A 19,939-nucleotide genomic window follows, 5' to 3' on the forward strand; every position below is an offset into this window, starting at 1 on the left:
GTGAATGAGTGGGCGAGTGAGTGGGTGGTAGGTAGGTGTGTGTGTGAATGGGTGTGTTAAGAGAGTGAATAGATGGGTGTGTTAGAGAATGAATGAGTTGGTGAATGAGTGAGTTAGCGAGCGAGTGAATGAGTGGGTGGTTGGGTGAGTGAGTTGGTGGTAGGTGTGTGTGTGTGAATGGGTTTGTTAGAGAGTGAATATATGGGTGTGTAAGAAAATGAATGAGTTGGCGAGTGAGTGAATGAGTGGGTGGGTGAGTGGATGGTATTTAGGTGTGTGTGTGTGTGTGAATGGGTGTGTTAGAGAGTGAATGAATGGGTGTGTTAGAGAATGAATGAGTTGGTGAATGGGTGGTTTAGCGAGCGAGTGAATGAGTGGGTGGGTTGGTGGGAGGTATTTAGGTGTGTGTGTGTGTGAATGGGTGTGTTAGAGAGTCAATGAGTTGGAGAGTGGGTGAACGAATGAGTGGTGGATGAGTGAGTGAGTCAGTGAGCTTCTGCCGAATTATCGGACATACTCCGCCAACCTTTCCACATGTCTGATCTGGAGTCGAGTGGAGGATAGAAGTCTGGACAAGAGAAGAAACATGCGACATGTAGACACAAACATGTACACACACACGTGCTCATGCGTATATACACATTTACCCACACACACGAACATAAACACATCACAAATACAGACACATATACAAGCATACAAAGACAGACACGAATACAAAGAGAAACGTACACAAGCACACCTTGGACAAACACACACGTGTACACACAGCCAGACGTGTATACATGGTGTACATACACACACACACGTATATACAAACACACACATACCAAATACCAATACACATACGTGTACACACACCCTCTCGTGTAAACACATATACATAGCCAGGTTATAAATGCATACACACACACGTATATACAAAGACAAACACATACCAACACACACACGTGTACACACACACACGTGTACACACGCACACAGCTAGAAAGTTATAAATATACGAGACAAAAATAAGCCGCAGCTGGGCAGCACACAAACCCAGCTCTGAGCGCAAAGCAGAAACAGCCATCGACTGTGGTCTCTGCGTTGATGGTGGTGATGGTGGTGGTTGATGATGATCGTTGTGATGATGCTGATGATGATTGTGGTGGTCGTGGTGATGATGGCGGTTGTGGTGGTGATGATGGTTATGGTGGTTGTGGTGGTGATGATGGTTATGGTGGTCGTGGTGATGATGGTTGTGGTGGTGATGATGGTTAAGGTGGTCGTGGTGATGATGGTGGTTATGGTGATAGTGGCGATGGTTGTTATGGTGGTGATGGTGACAGAGATAATGATGTTGGTGTTGTTGGTGATAGTGATGTTGATTTTGATAACAGTGGTGATGATGGTTGTGGTGTCAGTTGTGGTGATGGTGATAACGATCTTAATTATGTTAATTATTATGTTGCAGTTTGTGACTACGATGATTATATTGATGGTGATTATGTTGTTAGATGCTAATAGTTATGTTCATGATGGTAGTGGTGATTGTCAATAATGATGGGTGATACGGATGGTAATGATGTTGATGATGGTGCTGATATTAATGATGACGATGGTGGTAATGATGATGTATAACGATGACATCTGGGATGGTGACGATTATGATCGTCTCTTCTTCCTCGTATGCTGGGAAAGTTTGAGTGAGAGTTGGGCTGAGAGGGAAGGATAGGGGGACGTGGTGGGGGAGTGACTTCACGAGTGTGTGTCTGTGTCTGTATGTCTGTGTGTGTGTCTGTATGTCTGTGTGTGTCTGTACGACTGTGTGTGTATGGCTGTGTGTGTGTGTGTCTGTGTGGGGGATCTTTGTATGTCTGTGTGTGTGTGACTGTGTGTGTATGTCTGTCAGGTGCGAGGGGCTGGTAACCCCTCCACCTTCAATTAACTACCACTAAACCACGATCACAAAATTTTATAAATAAGCTTGTGCCGGAGACCCCGGGGGGACAGGCGTCTATGACGTCTCCTGGCCAAACCCCATTTGGTGGAGCCAGGAAATCGAATCCTTACCCTCGGTGCTCCTCCAGAAACAACAAAAAGCCACTTCGGATGGCCAAGTGGAATGTTAGAACGCTCACTGCGGAGGTAAGGCTGCCACTCCTCTATCGGGAGCTGGACCGGTACCGCCTGGATCTCTTCGGCATTCAGGAGGTCCGGTGGACCGGTTCTGGCTCCTGCCACCATGAGGGGTGGACAGTCCTCTACTCGGGGCAGCAAACTGCCAAACAACAGAGAGTGACTCTTCTTTTGAACAAAAAAATGAAGGGGGCGTGGGAGCGTGGCGGTGAGGTGTGGGAAGCTGTAAGCCTCAGGCTACTTTGGGCTCGCCTTCCCATTAACCGGAGGCGAGGAATGGTGGTCGTGGTTACTTATGCCCCCACCGAAGACGAAGATCCGTGGAGGGATGCAGGCAAAGCCGATGAGTCAGATGCCTTCTATGACCTCCTGTTGCAGGTGCTGGCTAAAGTGGCCCCTCGGGATAGAATCATCTTGTTGGGTGACTTCAATGCCCGAGTTGGTTATGATGCTAGCACCTCGTATGGAGTGATTGGAAGACATGGGCCAGATCAGCTCAATAACAACGGTAGGAGGCTGCTAGATTTTTGTGCAGCCCATGGGCTTGTAATTACCAACACGCTGTTCCGGCATCGGTGCATCCACACAACATCATGGATGCATGCCGGGTCCAAGCAAGAACATCTGCTGGACTACATAGTGATGGAACAGCAGATGCGGGCCCATGTCCTTGACACCAGGACCTACTGTGGAGCTGATCTGCCCACTGACCATCGACTTGTAAGATGTGCCTGCCATTCTTCCACTCCGGTGGTGGGGGTACACCCAGGACCCCATTCAAACCCATAGTGGCATGGTCTCGGCTAGCTGATGAAAGCTGCACGTGAGAATTTCATCATCACTTCTGGCTGGAGTTGGCATCGTCCCCGACTCCTCCTGATGTCGAGGGGAAATGGGTGAGGTTTAGGACTGTGGCTCATGCAGCTGCAATGGCTGCTTTAGGTACACAGTCCAGACCTCCTCAGAGACCCTGGCTGACAGAGGAGGTGTTCAGGCTCACTGAGAAAAAGCGACAGGCCCACTCTCATCGTCTACAGCATCCCACGTCAATGAATGAGGAGGCTTACCGCAGCCTTCGCTTGGAGGTTCGGAGAGCCGTGAGGCGCTGCAAGGATCACAAATCGCTCTTTAATTCCATAAAAAAGAAACCTGCAGCGCCACACTTATTACCATCATTAGGGGAAAGAACGGTGATCCAATCTCCGACCCCCAGGATCAGGTTTGCAGATTTGCTGAGTATTTCTGTGAAGTCCTGGGGAGGGGAAATCCCTCAGCCTGGAAAACATTGTGGGACAAAGTAGGGATGACCCTGCTGAGGCTGCGGTGCCTCAAATATTGGAAGAAGTCACCCCCTGTGAGTGGCTGGCTGAGGTGCCATCTGTTGAGGAAGTACTGAAGGCGATGCGGAACCTGAGACCAGGAAAGGCACTGGGCAGAGATGATCTCCCAAGTGAAATATTGAGGGAGGGTGGCGTTTGTGCACAGACTGCCCTACATGACATCATAACAACAGTCTGGAGCACTGGACGGGTTCCGCAGGATTGGAAGGATGCCCTGGTGGTCCCCCTCTTTAAGAAGGGGGACCGCACAGACTGTAACAACTACAGGGGCATCTCACTCTTCAGTGTGCCGGGAAAGGTCCTGGCAAGGATTATTAACATCGCCTTGCCAGGCATGCTGAGAGGAGGCTTGTGGAGCCCCAATGTGGTTTTAGGAAAGGGCGGTCCTGCACAGATGCCATATTTTCTGTCCATCTGCTACAGCAGAGGTGGAGGGAATTCCAACAAGACCTTCATCTCAGCTTTATTGACCTGGTCAAGGTCTATGATACCATCATTAGGCCTGGGCTCTGGGTTGTTCTTCGTGCTTTCGGAGTCCCTGACCCGCTACTCACAATCATTAAGGACCTTTACAGTATGATGGTGAGCGGGCCCGGGTAAAACTACATGGTCGGGAGTCGAAGCCATTTCCTGGTCACTTTGGGGTGCGACAGGGATGTCCTCTGGCTCGCACATTATTAAATATCTATTTTGATCACGTCGTTCGTGAAGCCTACAATAGCTGTACCAGAGGAATTTCCATCTGGTACAGATACCTTGGAAGGCTGATCGATGCCTGGGTGCGGTCAAGGGATGGCTCCCTATTGCTCAACCACGTTATGTATGCTGATGACCTGGTAATTGCTGCTCACTCAGAGGAGGAGTTGGAGTCGCTGCTGCTGAGACTGGAGCTTGCCACTAAGAGATAGGGACTTCCCATCAGCCCCACCAAAACTAAGCACCTGCCTGGGTATTTTGTACCATCGGACACTCCACCCCCACAACTCCCAATTGGTGATGGGACAGTTGTGGAGAGAGTGAGACACTGGTACAAAGACACTGGTACAGAGACACTGGGTAGTGAGACACTGGTACAAAGACACTGGGTAGTGAGACACTGGGTAGTGAGACACTGGTACAAAGACACTGGGTAGTGAGACACTGGTACAGAGACACTGGTACAGAGACACTGTTAGTGAGGCACTGGGTAGTGAGACACTGGTACAGAGACACTGGGTAGTGAGACACTGGTAGTGAGACACTGGGTAGTGAGACACTGGGTAGTGAGACACTGGGTAGTGAGACACTGGCGGTGAGATGCAGAGACACTGGGTAGTGAGACACTGGGTAGTGAGACACTGGTAGTGAGACACTGGGTAGTGAGACACTGGGTAGTGAGACACTGGGTAGTGAGGCACTGGGTAGTGAGACACTGGGTAGTGAGGCACTGGGTAGTGAGACACTGGTACAGAGACACTGGGTAGTGAGACACTGGGTAGTGAGACACTGGTACAGAGACACAGGGTAGTGAGACACTGGGCAGTGAGACACTGGTGGTGAGACACTTGGTAGTGAGACACTGGTAGTGAGACACTGGGTAGTGAGACACTGGTACAGAGACACTGGATAGTGAGACACTGGTACAGAGACACTGGGTAGTGAGACACTGGGCAGTGAGACACTGGTGGTGAGACACTTGGTAGTGAGACACTGGTAGTGAGACACTGGGTAGTGAGACACTGGGTAGTGAGACACTGGTGGTGAGACACTGGGTAGTGAGACACTGATACAGAGACACTGAGTAGTGAGACACTGGGTAGTGAGACACTGGTGGTGAGACACTGGTGGTGAGACACTTGGTAGTGAGACACTGATACAGAGACACTGGGTAGTGAGACACTGGTAGTGAGACACTGGGTAGTGAGACACTGGGTAGTGAGACACTGGGTAGTGAGACACTGGTACAGAGACACTGGGTAATGAGACACTGGTACAGAGACACTGGGTAGTGAGACACTGGTACAGAGACACTGGGTAGTGAGACACTGTTAGTGAGGCACTGGGTAGTGAGACACTGGGTAGTGAGACACTGGGTAGTGAGACACTGGGTAGTGAGACACTGGTAGTGAGACACTGGGTAGTGAGACACTGGTAGTGAGACACTGGGTAGTGAGACACTGGGTAGTGAGACACTGGTACAGAGACACTGGGTAGTGAGACACTGGTACAGAGACACTGGGTAGTGAGACACTGGGTAGTGAGACACTGGGTAGTGAGACACTGGGTAGTGAGACACTGGTACAGAGACACTGGGTAGTGAGACACTGGGTACAGAGACACTCGGTAGTGAGACACTGGGTAGTGAGACACTGGGTAGTGAGACACTGGTACAGAGACACTGGGTAGTGCATACCGTGTCAACCCATACGGGTTTACTCTGTATTCTTGTACAGGGAAATTGAGTTTTCAGGTCCAAGCGGCGTACAGCCGTTTCAATACGGGCACAAAAATCGTGTCTATTTGTTTGTGTTTCTCCCTAGCAGATGGAACTTTGTAAGTTGAACGTTGAGATGTACAAGGGGCACCACGGGGTGACCAGTAAGGTCTGAGTTGGTCTGTGTAACAAGGTCGGCACTGATACGGGGTTGACAGGTGTGGGATGTACCTAGCCTGGCACAAGCACTGCCGTGATTCCGTCTCCGTCACTTAGTGACCTGCAGCGGCTGTTTTGTGTCGGTGAACGTGTGTGCACATCAGAGACGGGGAGACAAAGGCGGCCGCGCCGGCCTTAATAGGTGCTCGCTAACAACACTTGCCCCGACAGTCTGTTAAAGCTACAAGGTTGGGGGGGGGTGGGTGGGGGGTGTCTTTGTGTCTGTAGGCACGCGTGCGTGCGAGCGAGATAACGTGAGTGTGAGTGATTGAGTGTTTGCGGGCCCCTCTAAATATAAATGAGCGTATGTTGGACCCACGTGCCCGTCGCACGCACGGTACAGGGTTTAAACGTGTGTGTGTGTGCAACTTGCACAGTGCAAGCGACGCTGCTGCCATGGGCATCCCCTCTAGGTAGACTCAGCCTTAAATTTAGGGGCCGACTGCGGTGGTGTAAACATGAGTACTTAGGGGGGGATGGGGGGAAGACAAAGGCGGCCGGGCGTGTTTTTAAAATCTAATGCCGTGCCGGCCTTTCACAGGTGCTGCTCGCTAACATCACTTGTAACCAGTGACGTGCGATCAGGGGAGGCAGTCATGAAACTGCAATGGAAAAGCACCAGGGGAGGCAGCCACCACATCTGCCTCACTGAGGGGGACGTGTCTAACACGCCCCCTCCGTCAGGCCACGCCCCCTCCATGAGACCACGCCCCCTCAGTGTGTGAATGTGGCCTCTCTAGCCATTGACCTCACCGCACGTCACTGGGGTGCACGTGCATACACCACCATCGACCACCATCATCACCACTACCACCATCACCACCATCATCACCACTACCATCACCACTACCACCATCACCACTACCATCATCACTTTTACCACCACTACCACCATCACCACCATCATCACCACTACCACCATCACCACCATCATCACTACCATCACCACTACCACCACCATCACCACTACCACCATCACCACCATCATCACCACTACCACCATCACCACCATCATCACCACTACCATCACTACCACTACCATCACCACTACCATCACCACCATCATCACCACTACCACCATCACCATCATCATCACCACTACCACCATCACCACTACCACCATCACCACCATCATCACTACCACCATCACCACCACCATCACCACTACCATCACCACTACCATCACCACCACCATCATCACCACTACCACCATCAACCATCATCACCACTACCATCACCACTACCACCATCACCACTACCATCATCACTTTTACCACCATCACCACTACCACCATCACCACCATCATCACCACTACCACCATCACCACCATCATCACTACCATCACCACTACCACCACCATCACCACTACCACCATCACCACCATCATCACCACTACCATCATTACCACTACCATCACCACTACCATCACCACCATCATCACCACTACCACCATCAACATCATCATCACCACTACCACCATCACCACTACCACCATCACCACCACCATCACCACTACCATCACCACTACCATCACCACACCATCATCACCACTACCACCATCAACCATCATCACCACTACCATCACCACTACCACCATCACTTTTACCACCATCACCACTACCACCATCACCACCATCATCCCCACTACCACCATCAACCATCATCATCACCACTACCACCATCACCACCATCATCCCCACTACCACCATCGACCATCATCATCACCACTACCATCACCACTACCATCATCACTTTTACCACCATCACCACTACCATCATCACCACTACCACCATCAACCATCATCATCACCACTACCATCACCACTACCACCACCATCATCACCACTACCACCATCACCACCATCATCACCACTACCACCATCGACCATCATCATTACCACTACCATCACCACTACCATCATCACTTTTACCACCATCACCACTACCACCATCACCACCATCATCACCACTACCACCATCAACCATCATCATCACCACTACCATCACCACTACCATCATCACCAATACCATCACCACTACCACCATCACCACCATCATCACTTTTACCACCATCACCACTACCACCATCACCACTACCACCATCAACCATCATCATCACCACTACCACCATCAACCATCATCATCACCACTACCATCACCACTGCCATCACCACTACCATCATCACCACTACCACTATCACCACCACCATCACCACTACCATCACCATCATCATCACCACTACCACCATCACCACCATCATCACCACTACCACCATCAACCATCATCATCACCACTACCATCACCACTACCATCACCACTACTATCATCACTTTTACCACCATCACCACCATCACCACTACCACCATCACCACCATCATCACCACTACCACCATCAACAATCATCACCACTACCACCATCACCACTACCATAATCACCACTACCATCACCACTACCACCATCAACAATCATCACCACTACCATCACCACTACCACCATCATCACCACCACTACCACCATCATCACCAGAACCACCATCAATCATCATCATCACCACCACTACCACCAGCATTTAAAAAAGGTGAAGGGGGCATGGACATAGATGGGCAGGGAGAGGGGAGCACAGAGGGAATGGAGACACGGGGAGGAGAGAGAGGAGAGAGACAGAATCAGTATTTAGACCGCATGAGGAATCCGACAACCTCAGATGTCCAGTACACGAGGAGGAGGAATAGGAGGGAGACACGGGGAGGAGAGGCAACTTGGGGCCGTCCATAAATGACGTCACGCGATTTTTGACCCCCCACCCCTTCGTCACACGGCGTCACAAAAAGTCAGACCCCCCCTCTAATATGACGTCACAAAGCTCTGACCCCCCCCCCCCCAAATAAAACATGCTTCAAATCGCTTTAAACTATTGTCATTGTAGTGCGTATTTAATGTGACGCTGCACTCTGATGTTGTAGGCGAAAACATTTATTAAAGAGTCTATTTAATTAAGAAGAACGTGTTGTCTATATTTATTTAAAGTTGCGCATTTTGGTGTGACGTCACATTTCTCAAACCCCTCCCCCCCCTCCTCGTCACACATCGTCACAAATGTCTGACCCCTCCCCCCAGGTGCGTGACGTCATTTATGGACGGCCCCCTTACTACTCTACAGGGAGAACAGGGGATGTGGAGGATAGAGAAAAGAGGTGATGGAGAGGGTGAAGGCAGTGGTGGGGAAATGAGGAAGACGCGATCCGTGTGTCTGTGTGGTTACAGTAAATGTTCTCTCCGTATCGATGTTGTTGTTGTTGTTTCCCTGTCCTCACGTATCCCGAGTTGTCTCTACCCTGAGTCTCTCTCTCTGTGTCTACGTGTCCCTGGGTTTTGCGTCTCTCAAGTTTCTCTGTGTCTGCTCCTATGTGACCTCTGTCTAATGTGTACGCCTTACTTGTATCTGTCTCTGTGTCTACTCGTGCCTCGATGTTAAATGTTATGGCAACCGTTCGTGAAGCTGTTTCTACCGAAGGGAAGCACCGACACAGATTCAAAGATTCCCCCCGAACACATTCTCCTGCCTAGGGAGGGAGGAGCTGGTAGTAGGAACGTTGGGTTGCTCGGTCAGTGGCCAGGGTCAACGGCACCACCACGTGGTGTGTTCAGCACAATATGCCCGACTGTGAGGGCGGGCACAAGCCGGCGTGAGTAGGTTAAACGTTGAGTTTTATAAGGGCACCACGGGGTGACCAGCTCCTCCCCCCCACCCAGACCCACCCCACCTAGCCCCCACCCAGCCCCTCCCTCCCCACCCAGCCCCTCCCCACCCTCCCTCCCCACCCAGCCCCACCCCTCCCATGTTTGGATGCACGACGGACGGACGGACACAATAATCCCCTGTGGGCTACTGCTGCTGGTGTAGTAACCAGGAGGTTCCTACACAGTAGCAGCAGCAGCCCTCCCATACTGCCGGGGCTGTTAGCAAGCAGCAGCACGGCGCACGAGGGGGTGGGTGGCCAGCACCACGCACGGCCGCCTTTGTCTCCCCAGTGGCGATGTCTACACGTCGCACCAGGTACTACATTTGAGGCCGAGTCGACCTAGGGGAAAAACCAGGACCGGTTCAGATATTCGTCATCGATGTTGGTCGTGAGCAGGAATCGGAACTCGGGTCGCCGGGTGCTTAGTGCAGTATTACAGTACTGTACTGTACAACAACCGTCCGGTTATTATTCATCCGTATTTAATATCTTAGTTGTGTTGAAAAGTGTTATGTTATTTTTGTTATTAGGTTTTGGGTAAACTAAAATGTTTTCTCGGGGAACTCAATAATAATTATAATAATAATTAAGAGACCACGTGGGCGAACGCCTTTTGGTGTATGCTATTTCACTTTTAAGTTCGGGGTCTTCGACGCAACCCTACGTATATGGAGGTACGCCCGTACACAAACACATACCGTGTATACACACACACACAAACATGAACAAACAAACCACATTTAAAGTCCCCAGCGTGGGTTACATTTAAAGACATCAGTCACAAGAGATAACGAATCCCAATGGGCCGTCGCAATCAGGAATGAACCTCAGAATTCCGTGGCTATTCCTCAAATGAGTCATCGCGTGGTTAATTAAAGTAAGTCGCGACACTGCAACCGCAGTGATGATTATTTGCCGTGGTTAGTGGCGAGACAAAGTGTAGATTTATAATGGCGAGAGAGTGCAACACCTGAGCACGTGGCCGTGCGTTACCCCCCCACCCACCTTGCCCACCTCACCTTGCCCACCCACCCACCCACCCCACCCCGCCCACCCACCCCACCCCACCTTGCCCACCCACCCACCCCACCTTGCCCACCCACCCACCCCACCTTGCCCACCCACCCACCCCACCTTGCCCACCCACCCACCCCACCCCACCCACCCACCCTACCCCACCCCACCTTGCCCACCCACCCACCCTACCCCACCCCACCTTGCCCACCCACCCACCCCACCCCACCTTGCCCACCCACCCCACCTTGCCCACCCACCCCACCCCACCTTGCCCACCCACCCACCCCACCCCACCCACCCCACCCCACCTTGCCCACCCACCCCACCTTGCCCACCCACCCACCCCACCCCACTTTGCCCACCCACCCACCCCACCCCACCTTGCCCACCCACCCACCACACCTTGCCCACCCACCCACCCCACCTTGCCCACCCACCCACCCCACCCCACCTTGCCCACCCACCCACCCTACCCCACCCCACCTTGCCCACCCACCCCACCCCACCTTGCCCACCCACCCCACCTTGCCCACCCACCCACCCCACCCCACCCACCCCACCCCACCTTGCCCACCCACCCCACCCCACCTTGCCCACCCCACCCACCCCACCCCACCTTGCCCACCCACCCACCCCACCCCGCCCACCCCACCCCACCCCACCTGCCCACCCACCCACCCCACCCCACCCACCCACCCCACCCCGCCCACCCACCCCACCCCACCTTGCCCACCCACCCCACCCCACCTTGCCCACCCACCCCACCTTGCCCACTCCACCCCACCTTGCCCACCCACCCACCCTACCCCACCCCACCTTGCCCACCCACCCACCCTACCCCACCCCACCTTGCCCACCCACCCACCCCACCCCACCTTGCCCACCCACCCCACCTTGCCCACCCACCCCACCCCACCTTGCCCACCCACCCACCCCACCCCACCCACCCCACCCCACCTTGCCCACCCACCCCACCTTGCCCACCCACCCACCCCACCCCACCTTGCCCACCCACCCCACCTTGCCCACCCACCCACCCCACCTTGCCCACCCACCCACCCCACCCCACCCACCCCACCCCACCTTGCCCACCCACCCACCCCACCTTGCCCACCCACCCACCCCACCTTGCCCACCCACCCACCCCACCCCACCTTGCCCACCCACCCACCCTACCCCACCCCACCTTGCCCACCCACCCCACCTTGCCCACCCACCCCACCTTGCCCACCCACCCCACCTTGCCCACCCACCCACCCCACCCCACCTTGCCCACCCACCCCACCCCACCTTGCCCACCCCACCCACCCCACCCCACCTTGCCCACCCACCCCACCCCACCTTGCCCACCCACCCACCCCACCCCACCTTGCCCACCCACCCCACCCCACCCCACCTTGCCCACCCACCCACCCCACCTTGCCCACCCACCCACCCCACCCCACCCCACCTTGCCCACCCACCCACCCCACCCCACTTTGCCCACCCACCCCACCTTGCCCACCCACCCCACCCCACGTTGCCCACCCACCCACCCCACCCCACCCCACCTTGCCCACCCACCCCACCCCACCTTGCCCACCCACCCACTCACCCCACCTTGCCCACCCACCCACCTTGCCCACCCACCCACCCCACCTTGCCCACCCAACCCACCCCACGCCACCTTGCCCACCCACCCACCTTGCCCACCCACCCCACCCCACCTTGCCCACCCACCCACTCACCCCACCTTGCCCACCCACCCACCCCACCTTGCCCACCCACCCACCCCACCTTGCCCACCCACCCACCCCACCTTGCCCACCCACCCACCCCACCTTGCCCACCCACCCACCCCACCTTTCCCACCCACCCCACCCCACCTTACCCACCTTGCCCACCCACCCCACCCCACCTTGCCCACCCACCCACCCCACCTTGCCCACCCACCCCACCTTGCCCACCCACCCCACCTTGCCCACCCACCCACCCCACCCTGCCCACCCACCCCACCTTGCCCACCCATCCACCCACCCACCCACCCCACCCCACCTTGCCCACCCACCCACCCCACCTTGCCCACCCACCCCACCCACCCCACCCCACCTTGCCCACTCACCCCACCCCACCCACCTTGCCCACCCACCCCACCTTGCCCACCTTGCCCACCCACCCCACCTTGCCCACCTTGCCCACCCACCCCACCTGTCCCAACAGTCCGACAAATACTACACGGGGGATCTTTGTCTTTGGTCAGCGTGTGTTGTGGGGGGAGTGGTGGCGCACTTAACTGAGTGTCTGCTACTCCGGTGTGTACACATCAACGGCGGGGAGACAAAGGCGGCGCGGGACGTGACGTTGGCCAACAAAATCCACAAAGTGTGCCGTGCCGGCCTTAATAGGTGCTCGCTAACAGCACTTGCCCCGACAGTCTTTATGTAGGCTATAGGGGGTGAGGGGGGGGGGCCTCTGACCCACACACAACACACCCCATCAATCGAGTTGTACAAAAGGGGGTCACACTCACACAGCTACCGGATTATAAGACGCACCCACCCACCCCAACTTTCACTTAAAAATACGGTGAATAAAAGAATCCGGCGGAAAAAAATATCACATTTTGGTGGTTGGGGGTGTAGGGGAAGCTGTAGCGAAGTGAGCATGACGAGGTGGAGCAAATTGTGTGGACTCATTCTGTTTTAACGTTTAAAATTGGTTTCACGTTCAATCTTCACTTAAAGCTTTCGTGCCTGCAGGAATTCATCTGTTTTCCTGAAGACGACCGCTTGTGTTGCGATCGAAACGTCGTCGTTTTTTGTTGTTGCTGTTATTTTCTTTGAAGCAATCTACGTGTGACTTTAGAGAAAGGCCCAAATAAAATCTGGGTTTCTCGTTCTCTTTGGTTCTCTCGGTAAAGTCACGTAGGTATAAAATAAGTCACGACGTTTCGGGCGCTACACAAGCGTCCGTCATCAGGTGGGAAAGCCGTGGTCTGCTGCGTGAATCGGGCGCTCGTGTTGCGCCCGAAACGTCGTGATTCATTTTATTTTTCTACCTACGTCATGACTTTGCCGAAAGAACCAAAGAGTATGGATTCATGCAGTCACGAAAGCTTCAAATAAAAATCTGGTTTCACATTCTTTGGGACGTGGTTTCACGTTAAATGTGGACTTTTTTATGCCCCCCGTTTAGTTTCTGTATTTCGCCCCCCACGCCTCTCTCCATCCACACCCCCATGTCCCGCTGGAATGGTGGGCAACACTGGAGATTTGAAGTTGGTTTTCCCGACGTGGCAGTTGAAACTTTTATTTGCCAGGTAAGCTGCTGTGTAGCCCTTTCCTTCAGAAGCCATCTGGCCATCACAAAATGATAGCTCAACGAAGTGGCTTTATCATCATCATCATCATGTGCGGGAAGTTATAGTCGCAGCCGAGTTACTCTCAACGCGGGGTGATGTAGATTCTAAATGTGGTGGGAAAAAAAAACACGCAGGACCCGGAGAAAAATCCACGCGACCACGAAGAGAGAGAGAGACCGCAAACTCCAAATATACAGCAGCAGGCGTCAGGGTTGGGATCGACCCCACGACCTCCTGTATACCAGGCGAGGGAGTTAACATCTCCTAGCCACCGTGATGATGATGAGAGAGAGAGACACCGCAAACTCCAAATATACAGCAGCAGCAGGCATCAGGGTCTGGATCGACCTCATGACCTCCTGTATACCGGGCGAGGGAGTTAACATCTCCTAGCCACCGTGATGATGATGAGAGAGAGAGAGACACGCAAACTCCAAATATACAGCAAGCGGTCAGGGTCGAGGTCGAACCCACGACCTCCTGTATACCGGGCGAGGGAGATTAACGCAAGTTGGTCGGCAACTCGCGCGTGGTGACGTAAAGTGTGGGTACGTCCTCTCCCAAGACGTACTGGCCAGCGTGGAAGAGTAGGCCAAATACCTTCCATAGAGGGGCCACCACAGAGGCCCCCCTCTACTGAAGGCCCTTTCTGCAAGCAGTGGCGTGAGCCGGCAATTGCAGGGCTGTGATTTGTAATCAATGTAAACAACAACAATCATTAATGTTTGTATATCAGCGTCATTTATACAATTTGTGTTCACTTCTCACAATCTCCCACACACGAAGATGCATACGCACGTTGGGGGGGGGGGGGGGCTGGGGAACCGGAGCACCTGGCGAAAAAACCCCCCACGTGTGCGAGGGGGCAACACTCGATCCCCGTACACACAGGACAGGATTGAGTCCACCCTTTGCTGTACCGCCCTCTCATGGCGAGCCAGGGTATGGGCTCCTCGACGATCACGGGGAAGGCAGCTTCGCCACATCTGTGCGGCGATCCACTAACCCTCGCTACCTCCACACGACGCTGCATTGCACGCCACGTGCATGGCCATAGTCACGTGACCCGGGGCAGCCTCAAACTCTCCGGTTCGATCCCCCCTTGATCTCCTCCTCCTCACCGTGTCTCTTCCCACTGCTCCTGCTCCGGTGCCGCTCGCGATCTCTTCAGCGCCGAGTCGGCGGATCCGCAGTGGCCAACTCCGAGCAGGGCTGGGCCGATCCAGGTCTTCACCGGAGCCGCTCTCTCTTCCCTGAGCACCCGATCTTTCTCGGAGTCGGAGAGGACCCTGCGAGCGATGTGGATGCGCGTCTGCGGTTGCCGCCAGAGGTGCTTGGGAGGGCGTGGGTTACTGCACGGGTCATGTCGATGATGGTGGTGTTGTTCGTGATTGCTGTCATGGTGGTGCTGGGGTTGTGGCTGCTGCTGTGGATGGCGATGAGGGTCCATTTCTAAGCTCTGTCGTGAGTGCGCGTGGGAAAGAGAGAGCCCGGTTAGGAGCGCGCAGATTTGACGCACGCACGAATAAAAGCACGTGGCCACGACGAGAGAGACTCTCGCACGGGCCACGCGCGCACGCCTAGACTGGTGGGACAAGTTGCCAGCGGCACTCGAGGGAGTGGGTGGCCAGAATCACGCCCGGCCGCCTTTGTCTCCCTAATACCGACGTTGATGATACATTACACCGGCTACTTACGCCACCACCGCCCGGCTAGTGGGCACGTACCCAACCAGAGTAGGGATGCTACACGTGTCACCTTCAGCAGGCCGGCCTGACCAGCGTCGTGAAGTATATTCCACTACCCCACTCCATACCCCCACGGTAAATGTACTGATAACCGCGACTGACTTCACACCGTCCATGGAGTTGGCCGGCTTAGGTGGAGGAGACAAGCGGATTCTCAGAATGAATCGTGAGGTATATGATCAGCAGCAGAACTCCTTCGACATTTGAACAGAGGTGCTAAAAACATATTTGTTTATTATACCAGATAAGGCCCACTGAGCTATGTTGCTCTTTTTCAGAAGTGACCCAGCCATCACAAAATGATAGCTCAACGAAGTGGCTTGTCATCATGTGGGATATTTTTTTAGCAGCCATATACTCGAAACGCGTGTTGTTAATTCTAAATGTGGAGGGACAGACCGGGGGAACCCGGAGAAAAATCCACGCGGCCACAGGGAGAGACACGCAAACTCCAAATATACAGCAGGCGTCAGGTTTGGGATCGAACCCACGACCTCCTGTATACCAGGCGAGGGAGTTAACATCTCCTAGCCACTGTGATGATGATGAGAGAGAGAGAGACACGCAAACCTCAAATATACAGCAGCAGGCGTCAGAGTCTGGATCGAACCCACGACCTCCTGTATACCAGGCGAGGGAGTTAACATCTCCTAGCCACTGTGATGATGAGAGAGAGACACGCAAACTCCAAATATACAGCAGCAGGCATCAGGGTCGGGATCGAACCCACGACCTCCTGTATACCAGGCGAGGTAGGTAACATTTCCTAGCCACCGTGATGATGATGAGAGAGAGAGAGACACCGCAAACTCTAAATATGCAGCAGGCATCGTCAGGGTAGGGATCGAACCCACGACCTCCTGCACACCAGGCGAGGGAGTTAACATCTCTGCTAACCAGCGAATCGAACCTTTATGGCACAGGAGACAATACAGCAGTAGCCCTTGACAAACGTCAATATGTTACCAGCTCGGTGACAGGGAAAGATGATAACTCCGCATAATTCCCAACAACGGCAAACTTCCCCCACCATAGGAAGGATAGTTTTAATATTTTCAAATGTCGAAAAGTAGTTGTTGTGAAAGTGAGATTTTTAATCTTCCATGGAATCACACACGGGCTTTAATAGCCGTCAAAGAATTAATCGGATAACATTGCCAAGCTCGCACTGCAAAGCCTTTCAAAACATTGAAATGTTGCGTCTGTGCTCCGTGTTTATGTGCGTTATGTGTGCCTTTGTCCGTGGCGGGAGCGGCAGTGTCTAGCGGTGAGCGCACTGTGAGCCCGGCCACCCGAGTTCGACACCAGCCCACGGTCACCGTCAACGCCAGCGACGATTGCACGAGTACCTGGAGCGGTGTGTGATCGTCAGTCTTGGGGAGACAAAGGCGGCCGGGCGTGGTTGCTGACCACCCGTGCCGGCCTTCGTAGGTGCCACTCGCTAACAACACTTTCCCCAGCAGCCTGTTTATACACGGGCTGCACGGGAGATCATTGTTATTTTTATTACGGATCTTTGTGTCTGTATATGATCACATATACTGTATTATGTATATGTGCGTTGTGTACACGTGTGTTTATGTGTGTGTGTGTTAATGTATGTGTGTGTGCGCACACAAACACACTCACCAAGTCCTGTGGGTTTGATTCCGTGACTCCCCACTTGTCTCTCTGTGTGCTTCGAAGTGTCTATGTGCCCCCCCCCCCCCCTTGTCTCTGTGTTTCCCCGAGTCTCCGTGAGTCTGCGTTTCTCAATGTCTCTGTTTCTCCAAGTCCCCTCTGTCTATATATGTGCGTCTCGGTCTATTAATGTGCGTCTCGAATTCACATCGTGTCTCTCTGTGTCCCCAGGTCTTTCTATGGTGTCCCTGTGTGTCTCCTCGTGTCTCGGTGTGTCTCAGTGTGTCTGTGTCTCCCCACGTAGATGCGTGTGTCTCTGTAACACCTTGTCTCCCAGTGTGTCTCAGTGTCTCCCCGTGTGTCTCTCACTTTGTCCCCGCGTTTGTGGGTGTGGCTGGGGAAATTGGAAAGGCAATACGGGCGTGGAGATAAAATAACACAACCACACTCTGACCACAATCACAACCACACTCTGACCACAATCACAACCACACTGTGACCACAATCACAACCACACTCTGACCACAATGTAATCACAACCACACCGTGACCACAATGTAATCACAAGCACACCCTGACCACAATGTAATCACAACCACACCGTGACCACAATGTAATCACAAGCACACCCTGACCACAATGTAATCACAACCACACTGTGACCACAATCACAACCACACTGTGACCACAATCACAACCACAATGTAATCACAACCACACTGTGACCACAATCACAACCACACTGTGACCACAATCACAACCACACTCTGACCACAATGTAATCACAACCACACTCTAGCCACAACCACACCCAAACCACAATCTTAACTGCACAATCACAACCCAAGTGAAGTCAGTTTTATTTTAGTTGACACACGTGACACATTTCTGGCACAAATCTGCATCATCACATTAATACTAAAAACATAAAAATCGAAAATGCTGTACACCAGAAACACACCATAACGACAACCACACTCTAACCACAATTACAACCACACTCACCATAATCACAAACATAGCGTAATGACAACCACCCTCTAACCACAATCACAACCAAACTCAAACCACAATCTAACCACAAATCACAACCTAATCACACTATAACCACACCCTAATCACAACCACACACGAGTTACAATCGAACCACCGTCACAACACTCAATTACAACCCCACTCTAACCACAATCACAACCACACTGTGACCACAATCACAACCACACTCTGACCACAATCACAACCACACTCTGATCACAATCACAACCACACTCTGACCAAAATGTAATCACAACCACACCCTAACCCCACTCTAACCACAATCAGAACCACATAGACAGGCCATAGATTGCTGTGAAGAATGGTGATTTCCCGAAAAAACGTTGCCTGTTGTATACAGTACTTTGTCTTTATAAGGCCACCCACATACAGTCATATGTAACACAAGACGCCGATTAGCGTCATTGTGGAGATTTAAATAAGCAGACCATCCGCCACTTTTCGTTTCTGTCCCTTTACAATACAATTTGTACCATGACTTAACACATAACCCCTACTACAATCTAACTAATCATATAAAAAATATAAGAATAGGGTTTACCTTCTCTGGCAATAAAACAGGCGTTAAGATGTGTAAACACCAAATATACACCTTTTGCAAGAAATTAAGTTCGCATTAACCAGACGTGCTTGTGGTGTATGCCAATCAGCTTTAAATACAATTCCATCTATATATTATCTGATAATTATTAGAGAATGCTTGTTTGCATGTTCACAAGTACCGTGTGTGGTTAATACGAACTTGATTCCTTCCAAAAGGATTCTGTTTTTCGTGTTTGAACATCTTAACACCTCCTGCTTTATTGCCAGAAAGGGTTAAACTATTCTTATGCTTTCATACTTTTTCTTTGGTTCTTTCGGTAAAGTCAGTCTCGTCCCTTCACCTGATGAAGACCGCTTGTGTTGTGGCCGAAACGTCGTGAGAATATTATTGTGTAATTTTATTTTATCAATTTATTATTTTATTCTCATTCTACGTGACTTTACCCGAAAGAACCAAAGAAGATGAATCATTGCAGTCACGAAAGCTTTAAATCGAAACTTTCATACTTTGTTACTGGCAAATAGGTCCCGTTTTGTAATTTATCCTATCTGCCCCAACGTATAAATACAATGTTGGACCATGACTTAACAAATATGACTCCTACAAACTGTTTACGGTATAGTAAGCCATTGTAGTCTGCACTCCTTCAACGGAGGAGGTGTAGCAAAGCTCCACAAACTCTGCTAAAGCCCCTCTCGTCATGGCCAGCAGCAGACCTCAACATTGGCATCTAGACCCTGAACACAGCGATCCTGCCAAGTTGTAGTCTATGGGT

At 52.6% G+C, this 19,939-nt stretch overlaps 1 protein-coding gene across 1 annotated transcript in view; it reads right to left on the reverse strand.

Moving 5' to 3' along the window:
- The window catches only part of LOC116952259 (3',5'-cyclic-AMP phosphodiesterase 4C-like), a 61,752-nt gene that overhangs the window by 37,756 nt on the left and 4,057 nt on the right, over nucleotides 1-19,939 (reverse strand). Inside the window, exons 2-3 of the mRNA XM_076074125.1 lie at nucleotides 15,318-15,508; nucleotides 15,022-15,029 (exon numbers count right to left, since the gene is read on the reverse strand). Coding sequence (XP_075930240.1) covers nucleotides 15,022-15,029; nucleotides 15,318-15,508 — 199 coding nt within the window. The remainder of the gene's footprint in view (nucleotides 1-15,021; nucleotides 15,030-15,317; nucleotides 15,509-19,939) is intronic.

This window comes from Petromyzon marinus, chromosome 46 (assembly GCF_048934315.1).
Source record: "Petromyzon marinus isolate PM22_M1 ecotype Great Lakes invasive population chromosome 46, UKy_Petmar_22M1.pri1.0, whole genome shotgun sequence".
In the NCBI taxonomy this organism is placed as follows: domain Eukaryota; kingdom Metazoa; phylum Chordata; class Hyperoartia; order Petromyzontiformes; family Petromyzontidae; genus Petromyzon; species Petromyzon marinus.